Here is a 27,408-nt window from a genome sequence, read left to right on the forward strand (position 1 = left end):
TCCAGAGTTAATTAATAAAATTCACAAAGAAATAAAGTTGCAAGAAAGTCTTGTCAATGGCGCACTTTATGGACATGGAGACTTTGAGCTAAGCTCCTCAGTAAGCCATTTTCAATGCACAAAAGCTCTATGGCAGATTAAATCGGAAAAAGAAAAGGCTTTTGCATTGCAAAAATTCTTGACTCACGGGAGAAAGTTAAACGCAATCCCAGAGTCCACCACTTCAACAGATGGTGGGCTGACAATCCCCAAAACAAGTGCATGTGCACGTAAACCTTGCCAACGGAAACGTATTAAAAATGCTAAAACTACAACTTCAAAAAGGGCAAAAATACAGTGAACCTTAGTGGTAAAAATCTACGGCTTATCAAAATGGGACCACCATGTACAAAATGTATAAATATTATGTTAGATAGGAATGTACATATTACTATATAATGACTAAAAATAATTAAAAAAAAATAAAAAAAAAATTATATGGACCCCAATGTAGAACCACGTCCTCGTCGTGGGGTCTGGAAACACGCTTAAATAATAAAGATGGCAAAGCGTGGCTGAGAGTTCTACAAATAAAGCATCGTATTGACATAACAAGAGTACACTTAGAGCATAGTATTAAGCAAATGAATCAAAATATTATATTCCATTATGCCCGCTCCATATATATCTCCATTCGTTTATTCATACTTTGACTTTGATGAAAACAGATACATACATTATCTTATACATATTCTTCATATTTAAAAATAAAAAAAAAGAAGCTCAATCTCTTTCTTCTTCACAAATATTTAATTTCTTCATCTACCAATATACTAATATAAACTTCACAATCTCTTTCTTCTGGCCTCACAAATGTTTCCTTTCTTCGTTTATCTATATAATAAAACATTTTAATTAGACATATCTGCTCATATATTTAAAATAAAAACATTACATACAAATTTCTTTATATAGTCTAATCAATATAGCAGTTAACCTTAAACAAATTGCAACAGAATATTTTTTTCATAGAAATACATTGTTGGACAGTTTAAACAATATATCAAAAATCTACAATTATCTGGACTGCCAAACACTATTTTTTTTGCAACTGAAATAATGCCATTTCAAGGAATTTATTATTGTACAAATGTGTAGCCATAGATGATAAGGGAGATAATTACCTGTTAACAAAAATGTTAGGCTTGGCTGAAAACACATATTAAGTCTTTTTACTTACTGTTAAAACAGTAAAAGGTACTTATTTATCATTTTAAAAGTCTGGAATGATAAAAGAATGAATTATGTTGTCTATTTTTATCATTAACATGGCATGTTTATAGTATGACTTTTTCATGAAACTAGGTCAAATATGCATGTGCATGATAAAAAACATAATTATGAATGTGATAGTAATTTAAACCTTCACAGAACATGTGAAAAATAAACACACTGATATTGTAAATAATTCCCTCTTAAACAATAAATATGTAAGATGATAAACAATAATTTTGAGAAAGATATCCATGACTCTATTTTTAAGTAAAAAATGTGTGGAATACCAAAATGATATTATTATGCATTTTACATGATCTTTGAATTTTATATACTGTTTAGATTCTGTTTTCAGCACTATGTTAAGATTTATTGGGATAAAAAAAACTAATTTCTAATTCTTATTTGTATATGCATTATTTATTGTAAAAAAAAGCATGTTTTAATTATGGTATATAAAATAGGAATGTACACAATTGCGGTCACCAGTTGAATGCAAATCGTATGTTTTACGGATCAACACTTTTGGAGCATGATGCAGTCTCAGATAAGTATACTTAACTATTGATATGTATTTTCAGAAAATTATGAATTGTTATTAAAGAAAAACTATTATAATTATTATTAGTATTATCATTATTATTATAATTATTGTCATTATTATTTTTATAGATATTAACAGTTTTTTTTTTAATTCATGCATTAAAAATATAATACTTTGATGTCTGTGACAAATTTATTTTTAATAATTTCATTCAATAATTAATATCTAATAAAAAAAAATGTTTTATTGTCGCTAAATAGTCTTCTTGTCGCTTGTTGTCGCTTGTTGTCGCTTCTTGGCGCTTGTTGTCGCTAATTAGTGAGACCCCAATATTGAACCTATAGGACTAGAGATGGTGTTGACACGTCACAGAATAGAAAATAAATGGGCCAAACAATTATAGCCCCCCCCCCCCCCCCAATTATAATATACTGAGAAATAACTTGACCAAAACTGTGACATAACATATTATTTTGAACAGTCACAGGCAAAATAATAATAATAAATAGAACATTATGGGGAGTGAAATAATGGGCTTGTAAATGCGAATAGAGAAAAAGGGCATACAAAAATAAAAACAAAATAAACAGAAATGAAGACCCATAGAGACCCTCACATGAGAATTTCTACTTTCAGTTTCGAACTTTCGATTCGAGTGGGCGTGGCTTTCTGTAAGTGCGCATGTCCGGTACGATGTTATTGTAAACTTCCGACTTCCGTGTTGCATCCTAAGGAAGAGAAAAAACTTACAGAAACTTCACAGAAATGTCGAAACCACGACCTGGCAGACCTCCCCCACCCGTTCCAAAACCTGGTACAGATCCTGTTTTCAAACGTCATACCCAATTTCCAATTTAAATTTGTGATCAGTTGTGTTAATTTGCTAAATTGTACTGATCTGTCAGGCCGACATCCCTCAATCTGCCTAAAATTGTTTGTGTAGTGTTGTGTTTTTATTTCAAAATTACAAATCTTGCACGATTTCGAACGTGTACAAGACTAACCAACGTTTTTAAGTATGCAAGGTGTTTAACTTGACCAGTTTTACTGACAAATGATTGACCAAAGTTATCTGATGATGATGTATGGGTTTTTCTGTCCGGCTATCCTTTAAGGGTATTGTGGACTTTCTACTTGTTATCTGGTTCTGCTGACATAAATAGCTCTGGCATAAATAGAGCAAAATCCTGCATTCTCGCAATCTCCTGGCACCTAATTTCATCTTTCAAATGACCATTTTTTTATGTATGAATTTAAAGAAATAAAAAAAAAAATCTCAAAGAAATTTCATTTTTTTTTATGTTATAGTTTTTTATTTTCATTACCTTATGCTTAAAATTCATTTACTTTTACAGGAGTTTCATTTATATAATAATCCGTTTTGTTAGAAATCTTGATCAATTTATTTTGCATAACTATGTGCAATTGTAAACAAATGACCTGACCCCCCTTTTCTCTCTAAAGACTGTTACGCATATTTAAATCATACAATTATTTCTCAAGCATTGACATAAAATTGATATAACCTCTGATATTCTCTTTTTTTTGTAAACTGTTCAATAAGTCGGATACATCAATCATTTGGAAATGTCATTTATTTGAGGTCGAGTCGACAATATTCTACTTTTTTGTTTTTGACCTTGATTCTCTGAACACCACATGGGCTTTGAAAAATGAATTTCAAAAGATTCCTGATTCTGAACAATATGATCTACTGCACTTTCTTTAATTTGACTGATATTATTCCATAACATAATGTTGTCATCCCATCTGATTGTCTTCATGTTTTAAAAAGCCAAAAAAAAGCCAACGAGTTAATGACCATCGGAACGTCTCTATTGTAATCGTTTAATGACCACCGGAACGTCTCTCTTGTTATCTTTGAAAAGAAACGATGCATTTTGACTTTAAATAGACAACCAATCAGTGACCTGAATTCATGTGTCAGAACTATATCTAGCCCAAGGTAAACACTGACTTTTCATCCTTGTTTATCATGACCGCGACATTGCGACAATAGTCTCTCGGCTGCCTGTAAACATTTAAAAAAGATATTTTTTTCTTTTTGAATTTATATTTTTGTCAGTTAAGTCAGTCAGGGGTACTACTTATACAAGTGTATTTTATTTACTTGAAGAAGTAAAAAAAAATATACACATATAAGTAAATAAATAATGTTTGAATAATCTCCCCTTAATTTTCTAAAAAATTTACTTGTATAAGTAAATTTTTCTTATAATCCCACAAAAATCCTCAAGTTTTGAGATGTAAAATCATGCCTTTAATGATTTTTCCCAGGTTTGCTCAAATTTTTTCATTAAAGTTCAATGTTTCATCTCATAAATTCATCAAAGAAACTGATTGAGCAAAGATCTTGTATATTTGCGCAAGGCAATCAAAAATTGCTCCTTTGGGGCTTGTAAATGAGCAGTGTTATGAAGATAACAGACAAATGGGATTTTCATTGTCCATGAAATTACACTTAAATGATTAGTAAAGACATCTGTAAAGGGTACACAATTTAAAATTCTATTAGAGCAAAGAAATCTTAAGAATTCAAGAAAAGAAGAAAGGATGATTTTTTTACTTATACAAGTAAAAAAATCTGAATGCCTAAGGGACATAACTAAGCCAATTTTTTTTTTACCTATACAAGTAAATAAAATTCACTTGTATAAGTATCCTACAAATTTACTTATATGCGTATATTTTTTTTTACTTCTTCAAGTAAATAAAATACACTTGTACAAGTAGTACCCCTGACTGTAAGTAGCCGGCACTTGAAGCCACCGTAAACGGAAAGCCCTGCTGTGGGATGTCGGAGATCGTTCCATTTAAGAAAATGGATATTTGCCCGTCCAACAAATATTGTGTCAATAAGTGTTTTTATATTTTGTAATTAAAATATCTATTTAACCTTTCTTCCATGTACATGATGTATGACCTACAACTCATATCATCATATTTTATAATGTAAAGAATGTGAAAAAAAGACCTACTTACTTAATAAAATTGATAAAGAAAGTAGGTTTTTTTAAAAATACAATAGGTACAAACAACAGTTTATGAAATGACCTGTACCTAATCCTACCACATCTTATTTTTTAAAAATTTAAAATCCTACACAATATGTACTGATAATTTATTCCTCTAACATGTCTAATGAAATACCGTCCTTACATGCTTAAGTTATAAAACATGCCTTTTGTTTCATTTTATAATGTATCACATTATACATGTATTTGTTTACTTTCAGGTCAGGTCAAAGTTTTTCGTTCTTTATATCCATACACTGCTCAGCAGGTAAGCATTTATATGTATTAGCATCTTTTAGTATATCATGATCTTAATCTTGCTGAAATATTGTTTTGAACATACATGTAAGTCATCATTAGTCATGTAAGTTATTGGTCTGTACGTAAACATTGGTTTATAATTTAATGTTTTACATTTTCATGTAAATTTCAATTTTTTTATAGTTCAAAAATGTAGAAATTTGATCTTTTAATTCTCCTTTACACCCATTCTGCTGCACTTTGTAGTATCTATTCAGAACAGAGATGAAGTTTTGTATGCTTGACTTTTGTTTTAATAATTGTTTGTATACATATATTTATGAAATAACAATCCTTTTATGAAAAAAAGTTGATATTTAATTTGACCTTTATTTAATTTATAAGATCTTGGGATTATGAATTTGAATGGGAGGTACAACTCTTGAGTGAATGAGTCTATGTACTGTTCATTTCTTTGCAGACTGATGAACTATCATTTGATGAAGGTGATACATTATATATATTAGATATGACTAGCAGTACTGATTGGTGGAAAGCAAAGTGTGGCAATAAAGTAGGGCTTATACCTAGTAACTATGGTGAGTAAGGTGATAGGAGTGTGCCAATTAAGTAATACCTCCTCAAATGACTATGAGATAGGACCATGAGGACTGGTGTCTCGTATCTATAGACAGTAACAGTTGGCTGTGTCAACAAAATTATCAAACCAGTAATTGAAACATAATATAAATATAGGAAGATGTGGTATGAGTGCCAATGAGACAACTCTATCCAAATAACAATTCATAAAAGTAAACCATTATAGGTCAATGTATGGCCTTCAACATGGAGCCTTGGCTCACACCAAACAACAAGCTATAAAGGGCCTCAAAATTACTAGTGTAAAACCATTCAAACGGGAAAAGCAATGGTCTAATCTATATAAAAACCGAGAAACAAGTAAAAATTACATAAACAAATGACAACTACTGTACATCAGATTCCTGACTTCGGACAGGTTCAAACATTTGCAGCGGGTTTAAACGTTTTAGCTTGTATTTTCATTGAATATAACTCATAATGAATCATTCAAAATTAAACTTTGTAGTAAGTTACCTAATTTTGAAAAGATTTAATTTAATTGCTGTGTTTGAGGCCATTTGATATATACATATAACTAAAGCAACATAAAAAAATGCCCAAATTTTTTTGTCTGACTGATATGAGGGTCAAACTTTGAAGTTGAAAAGGGCTTATGGTTAGATATGACTTATACTTGAGTATCAAAGGAATTCATGAAATAAAGAGCTACATAAAAAAAAATTTTCCTTGTACAATGTACATATGATATCATGTATGTCATGTATGTAGTAACGTGATACTGTAATTATTGATATAAAAGTGCCACAAAGATTAAAAGTCATCACTATTGTTTTCTACATTCTGTTTAATTTGCTGACTTCACTAGTCCACCACATTTCCAGTAATCATGATATTTTTCCAGTTTAAAATGAGTTTCCTCATTGTTCCTTGTTTGATGATCCGAAAAAAGATGCAACATTTTTTGTTCATTATGATAGATGTTTAAGTACCGGTCTTTGTAAAAATCATGCAGAAGGTGATTCATGGCATGTCACAGAATTATTTTTTTTTGCCCTATATCATAAGAACTTTGGTAGATGGTCAAAATTCTGTCTTTATTTTCCCTGTATTATGCCCGTTGCCATGGTAACCACCAAATCAACATTTTGCCTGAATATGTGAAAAAAGACCCTTTTTGAAAATATAAAATAAGGGAATTTAAAGTCCCATAGAAATAAAGTTAATCAATACAAACAATATGTATATTTACAGTATTGACAAACAAAACCCCAAACTATATAAAAACGTTAAAATTGTGAATTTACTAAATAGTTTGTTTCCAAAGCAACCATTTAAAAATGTGTTAAAATTCGAAAATGAAAAATTTCAAAAACTTCAAAATTTTAAATCTGTTTATCTCCCAAGACCAACAATACCATGACATGTCGTTGACAAATTTTGAAAGACCACACTCTATATATTAAGAAAATAAAAAGAAAGTCATGTGTTTTTTTTTTTCTTTAAAAAAAAAATTTAGTCAAAAATTGTCAATTTTCGCCAAAATTCAGATTAACAATCAGATGAATAATCAAAAATTTTGAACGTAAAAAGCTAAAACATTCCATTTATATGTGCATTTCTGACACACATTTGTTAATTTTAAACGAGAATATATGATAAATGAAGATATACTTGTACAAAATGAAAAATCATCACTCTGGGTATGGTGCACCCCCCTTTTTTTTCGATTTTTTTTTTTTTTTTGTCAAAATTATAAAATTTGTTGAAAGAAATGTAATATCTCATTGTGTTTACTTGTGAACTAAGTATTTTAAGAATTTAAGCATAACACAACTTCTAAAGTTGAGGGCAGCATATGTACCCCCTCCCTTCAATCTTATATGTAAGATTTCTCAGAAGTTTAAAAAAAAATGGTAATACGCATAACCCGTTGTCGTGTCTAAGACTGATGCTGTCAGTGAAAAAGAATAAAGTTGAATCCAAAACTTAATTACTAGTAAGTCTATGTATAAAGATAAGAGGATGTGTTGTAATTGTCAATGAGACAATTAACTCTCAACCAGAGAGCAAAGACATAGAAATAAACAAAAGAAGATCACCGTATATCCTTCAACAATGAGCATAACATGATTATCTATAAAACAAATCTTAATGAACATTTAAAAAAAAATAGCTCAGGATCCTTTCTCTTTCAAAATGGCTATAAAGAAGTTACAGTAACAATTTAATGCAACTCATTGTTGGTTTTTGAAACAGATTGATGTTTTAAAAACTTTAATCCTAGACTAAACAAAAAGACTCACCCTGAAATGTCTGGTTGGTTTTATTTATAATTGAATTACTTTTGAAACTCTGCAAGTGTTATGTAAAGATTTTAATACAAGTATCATATTAACTTAACATTATCAATGTTCTAAGAAAATGAGGTCAGGGTAAGATGAACTATGTCAGACAGACGAAAAAAAGAGAACGGAAACGGAAAATTCAGCATTTTTTCCATTTTTAAAGGGGCATAACTTATTGACAGTACCTGTTACACCAATAACATTCTAACTGTTCTGAATTTTATGGAAATAAGCATTGTGTGTAAGTTTCAAAACATTTGGTTGTGGCAAACTTAAGTTAGAGAACGGAAACAAAAAAGTCAGCATTTTTTTCCATTTGTATAAGGGTATAAGTCTGAAACGGACGTACTTACAGACAAGGGTACAACTTAATGCCCCCTTTGCTACAGTGGGGGCATACAAATTCTACATGTTCTATCTGAGGAAATATATACCAACGATCTACATTAAATTGTGCAAGAATTTGTCAATGTTTCTATTGTATATGGTGGAAAAGGACAGCTTGTCTTTTATTTTTTTTTAAATAACTGAATTATTATTTGTATACCGCAGAATAATCGCGTTTTAATATGGTTCTCAAAAATATTTTCCTTGTGGCCCTAAGGAAAATTTGCTGGTCCGAACTATTGTATACTGTTTTGATTCTCAAACCTTTATGACAACCATGTGCAATGACCATTCTTGAATTTTGCCTAATTTAATCAATTGTTATATTTACATATTTTTATGCCCCCGCAGTGGCGGAGGGGGCATTAAGGTTTACCCTTGTCCGTCCGTCAGTATGTCCCAACGTTGGTTTCTGTTCTCTATCTTTAGTTTGTCTCAACCAAATGTTATGAAACTTAATCACATTGCTTATTACCATAAAACAAGACTAAGTTTGGTTGTGTCACTTAAACCGTCCAAGAGTTATGCCCCTTTACAAATAGAAATATTGCTGAATTTCCGTTTCTGTTCTCTAACTTTAGTTTGTCTTTACCAGATGTTATTAAAATTATACACAATGCTTAAAACCACCAAATGCAGATCAACTTTGAATTTTGGTGGTGTAACTTTCACTGTTCTATGCAATGCCTCTTTATAGAGGGAAAAAGTTGCTGAATTTTTTGTTTTGTATTTCATTCTTTAGTTTGCCTCAACCAAATGTTACGAAACTTTTACACAATTCTTATCACCATAAAAGTTAGTACACAATTGGTAAGTGTCTTCAGTCATGTCCGTTTATAACTTTTATGATATGGAAGCGGGAGCATCATCTGTGTCCAATGGACACATTCAGCATTTATTTCAAATCTTTTAGATAAGTTAGATTATTATATATTAGAATAAAAAGAAAGGTTCTGTAGTTCTTCTTCAATTTCAATTTTAGCACAGTTAAATCGACATAGTGACAAATAAGTGTTTGCATAAAGGTTTCGATACATGTCGATTTACATGGGAGGTAAATAGTAACAGCCATTATAATCTGACTCTGCGCAATAGTATACTAGTCCACAAAAGAAACGATACAAGGCAATGTATTTTCCATAGATAATGAAATTGGAAACACTGTACCAAGATTAAAACTGTCCCATTTGTCTAATCTTTACAGAATGTTATTATCTTATCAAAACCACTGATTTATTATAAGACAAAAAAAATATTTTATTTTTTTATTTTTGTTATATCAAAAATAGTATTTTTATAAATAAACCAGATGCTCCACAGGGCGCAGCTTTATACGACCGCAGAGGTATTGCACAATACTTAACATAATAATTTTGGACCCCGATTTGGACCAACTTGAAAACTGGGCCCATAATCAAAAATCTATGACCATGTTTAGATTCAGCATATCAAAGAACCCCAAGAATTCACTTTTTGTTAAAATCAAGCTAAGTTTAATTTTGGACCCTTTTGACCTTAATGTAGACCAATTTGAAAACAGGACCAAAAATTAAGAATCTGAATACACAGTTAGATATGGCATATCAAAGAACCCCAATAATTAATGTTTTGATGAAATCAAACAAAGTTTAATTTTGGACCCTTTTGGTCCCTAATTCGTTGGGACCAAAACTCCCAAAATCAATCCAAACCTTCCTTTTGTGGTTATAAACCTTGTGTTAAAATTTCATAGATTTCTATTAACTTATGCTTAAGTTATTATGCAAAAACCAAGAAAAATGCTTATTTGGTACCTGTTTTTGGCCCCTAATTCCTAAACTGTTGTGACTAAAACTCCCAAAATCAATCCCAACCTTCCTGTTGTGGTCATAGAGACCTTATGTTAAAATTTCATAGATTTCTTTTTACTTAAACTAAAGTTATTGTGCGAAAACCAAGACAAATGCTTATTTGGGCCCTTCTTTGCCCCTAATTCCTAAACTGTTGGGACCAAAACACCAAGAATCAATCCCAACCTTTCTTTCATGGTCATAAACCATGTGCTTAAATTTCATAGATTTCAATTTACTTTTACTAAAGTTAGAGTGAGAAAACCAAATGTCTTCGGACGACGAAGACGCCAACGTGATACCAATATACGACCAAAAAATTTTCAATTAAAAAAAATCGAAATAAGAACTTAATTTTTTTCGTTTAAACATGGTGCGCTTAAAATGTTGATTGCCAACCGTCCTTGTGCCCATCTGGCTGTCCTTGCAGCGCTCGCACATGTACAAATAATGTCAGATTTTTACGAAACTAATACTTTAGGTTATTATAAGCAATATCTCAAACAAGTTAAATATTGGTGGTCAATCGACTTTTATAAAAACAGTTATAACCCTTGAAAATAATAAATTTATGGAAAATAGCCCCTTTAACGCTCCCACAGGTACAATTCTTGCCAGATTTTTAATAAAACTTATACACTAGATTAATATCAACAATATCTCGGATGAGTTCTATAATCATGGACAATTGACTTTTTTTAAAGAGTTATGACCCTTAAAAATATTAAAATATATGAAAAGTGGCCTTGTTAGCGCTCTCGATGGTACAAATTTTTTATTTTTTATTTTCAGTTTATTTCTGATAGAACGGACGTAGTTTTTTTAGGTCACCGTTTCAAAGGAACTGTGAATTTTGCCATCACTTTGCTTCCGTTGTCATCTGTCCGGTGTAAAATATTTGAAACATTTCCACTGAAACTACTGAACCAATTCCAGTAAAACTTATAAACTGAATGATTCTTAGGATATCTAGAATAAAGTTTGTGTTCTATTTTCTATTTTGTAAAAATACATGGCCGCCATGGGTAAAATAAGAACATGGGGGTAAAATGCAGTGTGTAGCTCATATCTCAAACACTAAAGCCTTTTAAGAGCAAATTTTCAGATGAATCTAACAACCCATTGTTGGGTTGCTGCCACTAAATTGTTAATTGTACGGAAATTTTGCAGTTTTGGTTATTATCTTGAATATTATTAATGACAAAGATAAACTGTAAACAGCACAACTTTCAGCAAAGTAGGATCTACAAATAAGTTTATATGACCAGAATTGTCAATTGAATCCTTATGGAGTTATAGCCCTTTAAAGAATTTTTTCACAATTTGTTCATCTAGTTTGCTTCCTTTAAAAAAAATCTTCTTCTGAATATGCTTAATCAATTTCAGCCCAACTTGGGAGTTATAATCTTGTATAAATTTAGTTTTTTATTTCCTTGTACTTCAAGAAACTTAGCCACTATGGCTAAAATGGACCATAGGGGTAAAATTCATTTTTTGCTTTTGAAGAAAAAACGACAGATACAAAGAACATTTAAATGGAATTGTTAAGCCACTCATTGATATATATTGAAGGGACAAATAATCATTGATGCAAGATTTAACCAAAAATTACAGGTGATCGATTCAGGTTCTTTAGAGTCAATTTTAAGACCATGAAATAGCATCTAAAGATTTTAAATTTCTGTTTGGGTTGTTCTCTCTTTGACACATTCCCCATTTCTAAAAAAAAATCTAATAGAGTCTACATAAAAATGGTGTAGGGGGTTCTATTATTGCCATCACCCTTTGAAGAAATTTCATGTTTTAATGCTCAAAATGTTCACAATTGAATTCTATCTTTTAAATTTTTTAATAATTTTTTGAATTTTGAAAAAAAAGGGGGGGGGGGGGGGGCACCATGCCCAGAAAGAAAAAATGTCCTTCTCTACAAAAATATCTCTATCAATCATATTTTCTCATTTATAATTACCAAATTTGTGTCAGGAATGCTTTTTAAGTTTTTTAGCTTTTTAAGTTCAAAATGTTTCAGTATTCATCTGTTTGGTAATCTGAATTTTGGTGAAAATTGACAATTTTTGACTAAAATTATTTTTTTAAAGAAAAAAAAACACACGACTTTCTTTTTATTTTCTGAATATATAGAGTGTTGTCTTTCAAAATTTGTCAATGACATGTCATGGTATTGTTGGTCTTGGGAGATAAACAGATTTAAAATTTTAAAGTTTTTGAAATTTTTCATTTTTGAATTTTAACACATTTTTAAATGGTTGCTATGGAAACAAACTATTTAGTAAATTCAAAATTTTAACATTTTTGTATAGTTTGGGGTTGTGTTTGTCAATACTGTAAATATACATATTGTTTGTATTGATTAACTTTATTTCTATGGTTCTTTAAAATTCATTATATTTCAATTTTCAAAGGCTACTTATAGACGTATTTAGGCAAAATTTTGTAAGGATGGTTTCCATGGCAACCAAGGTTGAAAAGAAAAAATTAATACAGAAAACTTATTTTCATACCATACCTTCATCATAAACAAAATATAAAGACATTCGAAGAGGGGTCATGAATCGCCCATCAACAGGAACCTGCATGATTCTTACAAAGACCGGTACTTAACATGTTTAAATTCAGCCTAAACTTTTTATCAAACAGCAAAAATATGGTAAAAAACAAAATGGAAAAAATTGACTTATTTCTATTTCACTCATTATATCCCCATAGAAAAAGATGACAAAATTCCAGTGGAATTCCACTGGAAAGCCACTGGCAAAATCAGTGGATTAACCACTGGATTCCAGTGGAATTCCAGTGGTAAAAAATGTCTGGCATTCCACTGATCTACTGGAATTCCACTGATTTACCAGTGGTAACTCCAGTGGAATGCAACAAGTTCCAGTGGAATTCCAGTGGTATTTTCTCTGGCATTCCACTGATCTACTGGAATCTTCACTGGTAAATCAGTGGAATTTCAGTAGATTCCACTGGAATTATCACTGGTAAATCAGTGGAATTCCAGTAGATTCCACTGGAATTATCACTGGTCAATCAGTGGAATTCCAGTAGATCAGTGGAATGCCAGACAATTTCTCTCCAGTGGAATTCCAATAAAAAATTGTTGTATTGAATAATTTGCGGTCACAGTACTTGTTTTGGAAATTAGGGTTTCAGTAAATCATGCATCATGCTAACTCACAGTTTAACAAAAACAACCATAAATCTTTGTGGTATGATCATTCTTTAATCTTCACTATAAAAAATTCATTTCTACTGAAAGTACAAATATAATGAAGCAATTATAATATCCACACTATAAAAATTATACTGCATGAAAATTCCAATTTAAATAAAAAACTAAAAAGTTATGAGACATAGGATCAGCGTTTTCTTCAGAAAATTTGTTCAGATGGGGATATAATCACAAGCCCGCCTTGTTCTTAAATTGTATTAAAGAATACACCATTTTTGAAGGGGCATTAATTGAGAGGGATCTCCGTCATCCCTTGCTCTGAAGAAAACCCCTGAGGATGCCCCTATTGTTTTCTACACCTCTGAAACCGCTTGGCCAATTGGAACCAAACTTGGTCACAAAAGTCTTTGAGCGGTCCCATTTCAAAATTGTATCCGTCATGTCCACACATGATCCAAGATGGATGCCATTTTGGGAAAATGTATTCAAAGATCTCCTCTTCTGAATCTACTGTACCAGTTGGAACCAAACTTGGTGACAATGGTCCTTAGGTGGTTTTCTTTAAAAATTGTATCCGACATGTCCACACCTGATCCATTATGGCCACCAGCAGGGAACATAGTTTAACATTGGACCCTAGGGGAAAGATTGCTCATTTTGTTCCAATTTGTCAAAAAACATGGACGGTTGCTGCTGTTGGGTATCCAACAGGTTACCAGGTGTGCGGCTCCAGGCTCCAGGGAGCCTCTGGTTTTAGGCCTTATATATATATATTGTTTGTTCAATTATTACACGTTAATTTTGTATTTTTTTATTTTGTAATTAGAAATGTACATATGTCATTTGGGATCTATGCATTGTATCAGTATTTATGTTTATAATTCATATAGATTTACTTAAATTATATAAATTTAAAAAGGGCATGTTGTTTGTTATATATTATATTGTTTGTTCAATTATAACTTAATTATATGTACATTTAAAATAAGATATTTTTTTTTCCTTTTGATAGTGCCCCCTGCGAAATGATTATGAATAATTCATGAATGTTCATGGATGATTCATGAATGATTCATGAACACAATTCATGAATTGTTCATAAAAGATTCATGAACAGTTAATGAACTAGACATGAACTACAAATGGACATGCATGTTCATGAACCAGTGAATAATGAACTATTCATGAACAGAAAGTGTTCATGAACTCTTTGGTTCATTAAAGTTCATGAACAAAAATAGTTCTTGAACTTTTATTATTCATGAATTGTTCATGATTTTATAGTTCATGAACACGCTTGTCCATTTGTAGTTCATGTCCTGTTCATGTATAGTTCATGAATTTTTTATGAATGATTCATGAATTTGTTCATGAAATATACCAGTCCATGAATCATTCATGAACACATGAACTACTGTGTTCATGAACTGTTCATCAGTAATTTAATTCATGAACATTGTTTGTCCACTTGTAGTTCATGAACTGTTCATCTAAAGTTCATGAAATTATTAAAAAGGATTTTCTTGAATATTCATTTTTGTGTTATTATCATAAGTAAACTTCTCTTCCTGTCTGTAATTGAAATTGCTGGACTTCCAACTAGAAATGCTACATAACATCTTGGTGAAGTTGTTCTGCTTGAAATTCTTCCCAGTTGAACAGATCTTTTAATCAATAAATGCATCTAAGTTTCCCCCTGCAAAATCAAAAATCACTCCACAAAGAATCAAAAGTCCTTGATATTTGTTTTAAATAAACACTCAAGATTAAACAGTTTCTAACAGGTATAATACAATGTAATAATTTAATTTAATAATTGTTGTTTTTATTAAAATATCAATAGAGTAAGATTAATAACATGAATACTACTTGCCTTTTCATGACATTTCAAATAATGTACCCCCCCCCCTTTTCCCCTTTTAATTTGCCCACACACAATCATAAGAATGGCTGAAGCATGAATTATGTTTACCTTGAAATAAAATATATTGTACAAATCTATCAGTTATTCCTGAATGGAAAACATTAAACCAACACTGTAAAATGTAAAGGTTACTTTCACTTTCTGGTGTTTTATATTTTTCAATTCAAAATATTTTATTGTTCAAATATCAAATGTACATTTAAACAAAGGGATTGGACAAAAGGCAGTGCCTATACAAATCCTTTCCCATACAAGATGGATTGAATAACATGCATGATAGTATATAATTTTCTGATAAGTTAATAGATCATACGTTGTTGCAGTGAGTCAGGGAGGCAGTTCCTCCACTTCTTGAAGTATTTTTTGTGTATACATATATAAATAACTATGTTAACAAAGTTAAAGCAAGACCTACTGAAGGTGCTGTCGAATTTTATACCAAAATAATAAGTGTTGGTTAGGAATCAAGTAGATCATAAAGTGATTTTTACTCAAATTCACAAGCTCACTGCAACAAAGTTGTTCTATTTATATGAATAAAAAGAATTGATTGGCCCTTTTTTGCAATACATAAATAATTTAGTGTACCATCTTATTACATGACTATTAATTTCTTGATTTTTGAAAATATAATTACTAATACAAAAAATAAAATAAAATATATATAAATTTATTTGCAAAAAGATGCTAAACACAATTAGTTGTTTTTTGTGTTAAAAGTTAGGTTTGTCTTTAATTAAGACTAAAGAGTGGTACACTGTGGTTATAGGCTGGATTCTAAACAGTATAATATCACATGAAATATTATAAAAATCTTCCAGTTTCATGAATATATTGTTGTACATATGTAAATATCTCTGTGTTTTCATCAATATTTAAGTCTGAGCAACCCTGTAGTAGGACATCAAGATTGACATTTTTAAAGTTACTTATTTTTCGAAAGAGCTCATATCTCTGATAAATGTAAAATGGACAAACATAAAAGAAATGAAAATTATCTTCTACTGGATCTCCACATGCACACATAGAGCTGTCCGACAAATGATCACAGAAGAGATGATCTTTTAGATCACTAGCCTCATTTCTTAATTGGCAGTGGATTATATTAACTTTACGTGAACCAGTGGAAAAGAAAACAGGACAAGGACTTATGTCCTCATTCAGTTTTCTTTTAAATCCTGTGAAACTTAAAATATTTTTAACTTCTCCATCAAGTGAATTCCACTTTTCAAGAGTATGTGGAATAAAACTGTTTTTATAGGCTGTGGTTCGACACTGAGGAGTTTTAAATTCCCTTTTTTTTTCTCAGACCATACTGGTCATTAGTGTTTGTACATGACAAGACATCAGCAGCAATATAATTAGGAATATCTCCAGAAATAGTTTTATGAAGAAACAATAATTTGTTTTTCTGACGTCTATTCTGGAGGGAATCCCAACCTAATTCCTTATATAATTTCCATCTAGGAGTTCCCTTTCGAAGCCCAGTTACAATTCTGGCAGCAGCTTGTTGTACAGACTCAATTAGATCTGATTCTTCTTGTGTGCAGTTGTCCCAAATTATGTTCCCATATTCTAAAATAGGCCTTATAAATGCAATATAAAGTCTTTCAAGAGACTGTCTATCAATCTTATGTTTTAAATATCTCATAATATTAAGACGTTTACAAGCTTTTGAATAAATATCCTGTATGTGACTAGACCATTTGGCATTAGAAGATAAGGTTATACCAAGATGTTTATGTTCTGAGACATTTTCTAGAGGTGCATCATTCATGCATAGTGATGTGACATCAATATTTCTTTTTCTTGTAAAATACATAGATTTGGTTTTGTCTGCATTGAAGGTTACACCCCATTCCCCTGCCCATTGATCTGATGATTCTAGATCTTGACCCAAGGATTCAGCTGCTGATCTCTCATCATGTACAACACAATATAGACAAGTATCATCTGCAAACAGTTTTATTTTGTTTGTAACCGCATCTACTATGTCATTCACAAACAATAAAAACAGAAAAGGGCCCAAGATGGATCCTTGAGGGACTCCTGCCTTGACAGTATTCCAGTTAGAAAAAAACCCATTTACTCCAACCCTTTGTTGTCTATCAGAAAGATAACTTTTGAACCAGTTAAGCAAATTACCCTTTATTCCATATTTTGTTAACTTATATAGAAGTCCCATGTGCCATACACGATCAAATGCCTTTGACACATCACAAAAAATAAATCTGACATCTTTCCCTTTGTCAAGATTTTTTACAATCTCATCATATAATAAAAGTAACTGATTTATAGTAGAGTCCTTGTTTCGGAACCCGGACTGTTGATCAGTTAATATTGCATGATCATGTATATAATTATGTAAATACTTAAAAATAATTTTCTCCAATATTTTGCTAAAACAATTAGTAACCGAGATAGGTCTGTAGTTTGAAACATTGTCCTGATCTCCTTTACCCTTGTAGATAGCTGATACATTAGCCAATTTCCAATCACTGGGAACTGTTCCTGATTGTAAGCTTTTATTAAATATGAATGTTAGAGGTGTAACCAGTGATGGGAAAATTGCCTTAAGAAATTTTGGAGGTAGCTTGTCAGGTCCAGCTGGTTTGTTAATATTTAAAATTTGGAAATGGTCAATTACATCCTGCTCTGTAATCACTATGTCAGACAGCTCATATGGTGCCAAAGGTGGGACATTAGGCAATTGAGGTTCTGTGTCAAATCTAGATATTGAGCAAAAATAATCATTTATGGCTGTTGCTTTCTCAATGGGGTGAATAAGAATCTCTCCATTTACCTTAATGGGAGAATTTTGACTCTCTTTATTTTTAAATTTGCAAACACTCTTAGCTATTCTCCACCACTTCCCTGGTGGGATTGATTTATCGACTAGGGAATTATGCAAGTTAATCAGGTACTGACGTTTAGCTTCTCTTACTAGATCAATCACTTCATTTCTAAGTTCTTTAAATTTTTTCCAGTCTGAAATTAAATTTCTTGATTTAGCTTTTTTGTAAGCACGGTTACGCTTTCGCATTTTAACTTTAATACTGGTTGTGATCCAAGGTTTGTCCCTGGGTCTCACCAATACTTTTTTTTTGGGAATATATGTGTCCATGACATGATGAACTTCTTGGTTAATTAGACCATTTATCTTATTAATGTCATGAACATTTTTAAAGCATTCACACCAGTTTTTTCTTTGTAAATACATGTTTGCTGATGCATAGTCACCACTCTCATAGTCATAAACTACTTTTGAATAAGCTTTTTGTCTAGCAGAGGAAAAATTAATCTCAATAAGTGTTGGAGAGTGGTCGCTACAAAAACTTGGTAGTACCATGCTATTTCTTAGTAAACTAAGATTATTCATATATATAGGGTCTAAGAGTGTTGCAGTTGAGGGGGTTATTCGAGTAGGTTCCTTAACAACATTTTCTATGCCATATCTTTCACAGATTCTTGATATCCTACTAGTCGGACTTGCTTTTAGTAAATCTATGTTTAAATCACCAAGCAATATTACATTTTTATCAGTATCTATTACATTATCTAATAAATTTTCAAAATGGTCAAGTGATGTGACTGGTGCATTTGGAGGTCTATAAAAACATACAACTAAGAATCTACCAGTTTTTGTTGCAATTTCAACACAAACTGATTCTAATTCAGCTATTTCTAAGTCACTACGGCGTTTACAATGGAGACTGTCTCTTACATAGATCAAAATTCCTCCTCCACCGTCAGTTAACCTGTCTTTTCTAAATAAGTCAGGATTATGAAAATTTGGCATTACTAAATCAGTGCTTCCAACATTTGCTTTCAGTTTTGTTTCAGATACACAAATCACATCACATTCACCTAGTTCTGAATGAATTAAGTCAGTTTTATAAAGTAAGGAATTAACATTAATACCAGCTATTTGAATATTTTGATAGCTATATCTTGATGAGTTTGGTCCAGGATTTTGTTCAATGTCATTACTTTGTAGTAAGATTAATACAATAATAAGACTAAAAAATAAGTTGGAGATATATACAGTTCTGATACTAGGTTTATCATCAATATGGACATTATAAAGTGGTAATAAAGTATTATCCATGATCACTAATAAATGAGTTAGTAAGCATACTACAAATTATTTGGATAATGCCCATAAAGTTTGTCACATCAATATTATACATACTGTTTGACAGCATAAGTCTACAACCATAACCACTCTGTGCTGGTATTTGAATGGATAAAATCCAGCATTTATTCGTTCTCAATAAAATAAAAAATGATTGAAAGAGAAAAGGAGAAGGGGGAGTACTCACTGCATACATGTAACACACCAAAAACCAGACATGTTGGAGTTTTATAAACTGGGTCATGTAGAGGTACATGCAGCTAGGGATAAATAGGAAAAGGATTGTACATTAAGTTATTGCATGTGTGTTATGATGTTCGATGATAAAAAAAGGGGAAAGTATGCCAATGGAATTGTTTTGATTTCAGTCTAGAATAAATTTTAGATCCAAATGACGGTATGAAATGACTCATCGAACCGGAAATTTGATATTTTGCCGAAACTAGTACAAAGAGGAATAACTCAATTTGTAAAAATGGAATAAAGGAAAAAAGAATTTCAATTTAATTGTGGAGTTTGCCTTGATTAATATATGTATAGAATTTATATAGTTAGATTAGCATTAGATATAATATAATTCAGATTGTCTTTGAAATATTATGTACAGATTGTTTTTAATAACTTGTAATAGAGTTAGCTGATGATGAGCGGGCTCTCAATGGGACCTCGTTGGTTACAGGTGTTGACGTCAGTCCTGCTAACGGTCGAAATATGTTTGCGCTGACACTTAAGGACTTAGAACTTTTTGCATAGGCTGGACGTGGTGTTCTAGCTTGGTGATCAGTCTCTGGGACGTCGGAAGAAATCTTTAGTTTAAGGAACTGAGTAAGATCTTTCTCAGTTTTAATTTGAAATGTCTGGTCTTTGGTTAAGTTCCGTACTAGAATTTTCCCATCATGAGTCCAGCAGCTGTTTATGAGCTTGTCGTGTTTCAGTTGTCTTGCTTTTCGAAATAGAGTCGCACGCTTTAATGTTAGAGCCTCGTTGACATATATTCTTTTTTTAACATTATCTTGCTCATCATATATATGTTTTATATTTATTATAATTAATCAATAATTATTATAATGCTTCAACAAATAGTTATTCAGCAAAAAAAAATAATCAAAAATATATATAATTTACTTATCTGATAACAAATCTGCTTTATTTTGACAGCTATATTACTTCATCTTCATTTGTATTGTAAGCGTCAAAACCACCATTTTGCTGACGTAATTATGACGTTTTTCTATTCCCAGTCACTTGTAATCATTTGTCTGCATTGCAATCTTTTGTCAAAGTCATTGAAGCGTTTTACAATAGGTAAACGTAATTCATTAAATATGATAATTATTGACACCGGTCTGCAATGTTTGGGAAAGAATGAATTGTCATTAATCTGGGCTTTGTTTCCAAGTTCCTCTATGTGCCGTATGATGGTTAAGAAAGGCACATGTTTGAACTTGGAGAGACAATCAGAAATTACATCTTTAGAAGAAAGAAATTAAGTTTACCATTGTCATGATTGTAAAAACGAAACATGAGAAACATCTCCAGCTCAAAGTAAGTTACAAAACTTCAAAGTTAGTCCCAAATTTTGTATGACTCTCAAAATGTAACACTCTTCTGGTGTAGTATGAAAAAAAAAAAGAAAAAGGTGCTGAGCTAATTTCTGTTGTTCAATGAAAAGGAAATATTTTTTATGGACATACTTTTGCTTATAATTACTTAAGCTTAAACACATTTGTATCACATGTATTGAAGTAATATGAGGCTCTACCTGCATGCTGTGAAAGGGAACTAATCAAATCTGTATGATTTTTTTTTAATTTTGCCTCTGCCATAGCGGAGGGGGCAATACGTTTTACCCTTGTCCCTCTGTATAGATGTACATGTACGTCCCAAAGTTGGTTTCAATTCTTTAAACTTTTGGGGAGTCGCAGCACAGCAAAAGTGAGTATATCAGTGGTTGTCGTTTGTTTATGTGTTATTTGTTTTTCGTTCATTTTTTCACATAAATAAGGCCGTTAGTTTTCTCGTTTGAATTGTTTTACATTGTCTTATCGGGGCCTTTTACAGCTGACTATGCGGTATGGGCTCAATGCTCATTGTTGAAGGCCGTACGGTGACCTATAGTTGTTGATGTTTGTGTCATTTTGGTCTTTTGTGGATAGTTGTCTCATTGGCAATCATACCACATCTTCTTTTTTATATATTTATATTTTTGATGCTTTTTGATAAACAAACATGTACATGTATTTACACTTTTGCTATTCAACTGAATTTTGTCTCAAAATGATCTCAAGATCTGTAAATGAATAACCTGGAGGTCATGCTAAAAGCACTTTAATTGTGATGTCATAATACAATGTATAGATGTTTATGAGAACTTGTATGACAGTCAAATTTATGAATTTATTGATGAACTTAATGAATTCATTTATTCATTAAAAGTTCATAAAATGTTCATGAACATGTGTTATGAACAATTTATGAACATTATGAACTGACTCACAGTTCATTAAAGTTCAGAAAATATTCATGAACTGCATTTTATGAACTATTCATGAACTAAATTCATGAACAAACTTAATGAACTCATTATGAACAGTCATGCATTGTTCATGAACATTCATGAACAGTTCATGGTGGTTCATCATCAGTTCATGAATTTCATCTCGCAGGGGTCCAGTGGTATTCCACTGATTTTTTTTCCCACTGGTATTCCACTGATTTTTTTTTCCACTGGTATAATTTATTCAAAATTCCAGTGGAATGCATCTTTCCACTGGAATTTCAATGGTAACTCCACTGGAATACCACTGGAATAAGTCATTCCAGTGTTGTCCAGTGGTATACCACTGGATTCCAATGGTATACCACTGGTTTCCACTGGAATACCAGTGATATTTTCTATGGGGATGCTTGTGTGGAAACTGGAGTTGTATTAATACAAGAATATCTTATGTATTATTCAATAACTTCCAGAATTATAGAGTTATCCTTCATTGAACACTTTTCTATTTTAGTTGAATCTAGTACAGAATCTATAGATTTTCCTTTACATGAAGCAGCAAAGAGAGGCAATGTTCCTTTCCTACAGGAATGTTTGAATAATAATGTAAGTAAATTTATTACTCGAAGTGTTTTAATAAGATGACCAATATCTACATCTATTGTGTTATAATTTCTGAAACATACTAGAAGTACAATGTATTTAAAAAAATCAGGCCACATTTTTCTATCTGTTATAGTTATTTTATTCATTACTGGTTCATCAATTATGACCTGTAGAGGTTTGTATATTCATATGTTGTACTCTTATCTTTAAAAAGTTAGTTTGATTGATCCATACGAATCACTTCCTTAATTTTCAATATAGAATAAAAAATAAGGGCATGATAATTGGATTGCTAAGTTTGATCTAAAAATTTGTAAGTTTTGTATTGTTAATAGATAGACAAATAGATATAATGTAGGAAGATGTGGTATGAGTGCAAATGAGACAGCTCTCCATCCAAATTACAATTTGTGAAAGTAAACCATGATAGGTCAAGTTACGGCCTTCAACATGGAGCCTTGGCTCACACCGAACAGCAAGCTATAAAGGGCCCCAAAAATTATTAGTGTAAAACCATTCAAACAGGAAAACCAACAGTCTAATAAGCATATTTTTCCAAACATGTACCTACAGCAGGCTACCATACCTTCCTAGAATACAGGGGCCTCGAAGGCAGACTGGTGAAAGTAGTCCAACTGCTGTTTCAGAAAAAGAAAATAGCCAGTAAACACTGATTTCATGAGTGGAATCCTGTACGAGCAAGGTGCACTTGACTCCAATCTTAATTGACTAGGATTGTTAATTTTCCTACATAAGGATGGTGGTTTGATCCAGGCACTTCAGCTTCCTCCACAAATAAAAATTAGCCCCAATGAAATAGAGCAATAGTGTTGAAAGTGGTGTTAAACATGAGGTACAAGATACATGTAATGGACCTGAATTGGCTTATGTCATTTTATTGAGAGTGTCAATCTCCCTTGATATAAAGATGTAAAATGATTTGAGATTTAATAAAATCTTGTATGTTACAGGTTTCGGTGAATGGTTTAGATAAAGCTGGATCAATACCTCTGCATTGGGCTTCACATGGAGGCCATATAGACTGTGTAAAGATCTTACTAGCTGTGCCTAATTGTCAAGTAAATGTTCAGGTAGGCATAATGAATTTATGTAAGATATAAATACATGTATATGTCACCCATGGCATTATTGAAGATAAACACTTATACTGTTAAATCTACATTAGTCATAAAGATTTAAACGATTTTGAGAATTTTTGTCCTTTATAGATTTTTTGTTTTAAACTAGACTGTACTGAAACGTTACTGGTTTACTTTATATTAGATTTTAAAGTCATTGTCCTCTTTATATTGTAGGGGCCTAGGTTGCCGAGTGGTCTTAGTAGTTACTACTGTAATTACTAGCCAGTCAACTCTGAGGTTGTGGGTTTGAACCCCGTTCATGCAGGTGCACTCGACTCCAATCTTAGTTTACTAGGATTGTCAGTTTTCTTATTGAAGATCAGTGGTTTTCTCTGGGCACTCTAGCTTCCTCTGACAATAAAAACTGGCCACGAAATAGCCTAAATGGGGTGCTTAAAAGTTGTGTTTATACACAAAAAATCAAATAAAAAATCCTCTTTATATTAGAATATATGACAAGTTATATAAACTGGGAACACAGGTTATTCCTCTTTGACTTTGTTTCAATGAAATCAGAATTGTTGTTGGTTATTTGTTTATTTAAAGGCTGAAAATGACATGTAAGTACTTAGATTCATGTCAACCCAAGTTTGACTCAAATAAAGGAAATTGATATGGTGTTACTATGTATGTAATGTTAGGTCTAATAAATTTGTTTGATAAATTATGAATAATTTAAGTACAGACTGAGATTTCTGGTTTGCTTTATAAAAGTTAAGTATCTGTTATTTTCATTTACTTGTACACTGTCTCCCTATACATAAATTTTGAAAACTTTTCAAAGGTGATTGACTTGTATGAGAAACAAATATATGAAAAATTACAACATTTTAACTATTTTTATTAGAAATATTTTAGTTATAATTTTAATTTTAGAACAAAATAGGAGATACTCCAGTACACTCAGCAGCATGGAAAGGTCACCCAGAAGTGGTTAAATTATTAATAGAACATGGTAGGTTTGTAAACATTTATATTGTAATGGAATTACCTCGTATAAAAGTTAAATACTGTTTTTCTGTTCTGAATGATGTAATTTCTTAAATGTATCTTGATCTAATATTCTAAGGCTTGAAATTAAAAAGATGAGATCTAAATAAAACTACTCTGTAGTCCAAATGCATGTATCTGTCTGAGTTTTTTAGTTAAAAAGCCCATAAACCTCTTTTGGTAAATGCAATAAAAAACCAACAATTCAAGTTAATTGATGTCATCAGAGACAGCATGATATGTCTCTGATTTCACAAATTTATGAATGATTTGGACAGTTTGAAAAAGATGACCAGAATTGTATGAAATTTTTTCTGACCCTTGATCATGATATCAGTAACGAATAAAAAACCTTGTTTTTAGGTGCTCAGGTCGATGTGAGAAATAATGAAAGAAAACGTCCTTATGATTTAGCTAAAGATCCTGAAACATTAGCACAACTCAAATTAGCAGGTACATCTTAATTTGGTTCTGTTATTTAATCACTGACTCGATATCCTAATTTTCATAACAAGTGTTCATCTATGCAATCACAAAAAATTAAGAATAAGAAGTTCTTAATTGAAGGTGGTAAAGGGTTATTTTCGTGCAACGTGATCGCCGTTTTTTATTTCACGTTCAACGTATTTTTACCATTTTTATTTGACTTTCAGTCGTGCAAGATGGGTGCCTCGTTCAACGTGTTCTACTTATCTAATTTTACGTGCATCGTGATTTTCAAAGTCTTATTTTGCGTGCTCGGTATTTTTCAAATACAATTCAAACACTTGGCAGGGATAGTCAAGAAATACTTTTTTAAAACCCGTAAACCAATTATATCATAAATGTGTATACTAAATCGGGAATATCAAGAAAAACAAATAGTTAATATACACAAGAAGACAGTGATTCAGTCACAAACGGTTCACATAAAAGTATTTATTTTTCGTGCAACATTCATTAAAGAAATTATTTCACGTTCAACGTGAAATTATGTCTTATTTCAAGTTTTTTTTTCGTGCAAGCACCCCCCTTTACCACACTCTTAATTCAAAAGCTTATTTGATATGGATAACTACATAGATTTCATATACACACCAGGCCTTGTGGTCATAAAACATTCAAGCACAATTATCATACTCAAGACTCAGAAATCAATTTTTTTGATTTAATGTTTCCAGCAGAAATTTTGTACTCAAAGAACCAAGTTGAGTTTTATGACATAGGGACCAGATTATATTATATAATTTAGTCATTATTTGGAAGGCTGAGATTTAATCTTCTTCAACTTGCTTTTTGAATAGTTTTTTAGATGTGTCTAGTTTGTAATGTTTGTTATGTATATGTTAACATTTCTGAACACTGTGTCTTTGTATTAACTTTGAACTATTATCAATATAGTATTTATTTATTTATTTTGTGTATATTATTGTGTATGATATAAATGTATGTTATTGTGTATTTTATTGACCTCTACCATGTCTATTACAGCTGCACCACGGACAACGTCACAAGATTATGGAGATGAAGAAGACTCAGATTGATACTATTTCATTGTCATTATACTGCCATATGTTATATATTACACACTTTCACACAATTTTGTTACAATTTTCAAATAGGTTAAAACTCAATCATTTTAGAATAATTACATGTCAAGTATAAATTTTATATTTCACATACAGGAATTTCTTACAACTTTCACATATCCCTTGAAAACATTTGAAGTTTGTCATATTTTTTCTTATTTAAAAAAAATCACACTCTAAAACTACATAAAAAAGGGCATTTTTCTATTAAAGTTCAAATTTCTAAACAAGACTTTTACAATGTAAGCTATATAATTATGTTATGAATTGTGTAGAAGTAAACATTTTTTTAATTTATATTGATAACTTGATAACTGAAAGATATCCACCACAATTAGGAATATGTGCATACAAATTATGTTTATTAAGAGATATAGCAACAAAAAAAGATGAACAAAAATGCATTTCAAGTAATAGAAAACAGTTTCCATGTAAATTACCAGTTTCTTAATTAAACTCTTTGGATAGCCAAATGTTGATACAACATGAAAATTAATGGAGACTTTTTGTCCTAAAATCTATGCTTGCTCTACAAAAAAAAAACGTAATTTAATTTTTGTGTTGGTAATAAGATTTTGTGAAAGTGATTAAGACGTGTATAATTTAAGGATATGTAACCATGATATGCTTTTTTATGTAAAGGGGTAGGTGTGATAAGGGCTACAAATATCAAGTCCTATGCAAAATTATGTTTACTCATTAACATGTATCATGCCTTATCTAACCTACTCTTTTGATTAAACAATCAACCAAGAAAAAGAGGTTTATGTTATAAAAGACTTTAGGTAATTTTATTTGAAAATGCAGCGTCAGTAAATTCATAATCTTACCATTATTCCAATGTAAAAAAAGTAGTATATTAGAAATAATCTAGCTTTTTTTATTGAAAGCTGATATATATAAGGTGCATGCATTATGTTTATAGATATATTGATAAATTGTGTACTCTATTTGCTAAAGACTCTTTTCATATAGATCCAAACCATTTAAAATGTATTTTAAGCTTCTGCTTGCTGTGTTTAACAATACATTGTACCAAAAGTCTTGTGTATTTCCTTTGAGGTGTATTCTCAGGCCTTGTTATAACATTTTGTATGTGCATTTATTTAATGTTGA

The 27,408-nt window shown here is 31.2% G+C and overlaps 1 protein-coding gene across 1 annotated transcript; it reads left to right on the plus strand.

The window, feature by feature from the left end:
* The first annotated feature begins 2,481 nt into the window (after positions 1 to 2,481).
* Positions 2,482 to 26,692, plus strand: LOC143071691 (osteoclast-stimulating factor 1-like). Its single transcript, XM_076246174.1, has 8 exons — positions 2,482 to 2,612; positions 5,055 to 5,101; positions 5,555 to 5,672; positions 22,501 to 22,592; positions 23,564 to 23,683; positions 24,611 to 24,689; positions 25,088 to 25,177; positions 26,195 to 26,692. Exons 1-8 carry the CDS (start codon positions 2,564 to 2,566, stop codon positions 26,245 to 26,247), a joined length of 648 nt encoding a protein of 215 aa, XP_076102289.1. The 5' UTR covers positions 2,482 to 2,563; the 3' UTR covers positions 26,248 to 26,692.
* The last annotated feature ends 716 nt before the right edge of the window (positions 26,693 to 27,408 follow it).

This window comes from Mytilus galloprovincialis, chromosome 4 (assembly GCF_965363235.1).
Source record: "Mytilus galloprovincialis chromosome 4, xbMytGall1.hap1.1, whole genome shotgun sequence".
Classification (NCBI taxonomy): domain Eukaryota; kingdom Metazoa; phylum Mollusca; class Bivalvia; order Mytilida; family Mytilidae; genus Mytilus; species Mytilus galloprovincialis.

Bases quoted from the DNA above. Each gene is read 5' to 3' on its own strand.
- LOC143071691 (XM_076246174.1), top strand. From the start codon at position 2,564: ATGTCGAAACCACGACCTGGCAGACCTCCCCCACCCGTTCCAAAACCT. The intron at 2,613-5,054 runs GTACAGATCCTG...GTTTACTTTCAG, and splicing joins CCCACCCGTTCCAAAACCTG to GTCAGGTCAAAGTTTTTCGT. The intron at 23,684-24,610 runs GTAGGCATAATG...TTTTAATTTTAG, and splicing joins ATTGTCAAGTAAATGTTCAG to AACAAAATAGGAGATACTCC.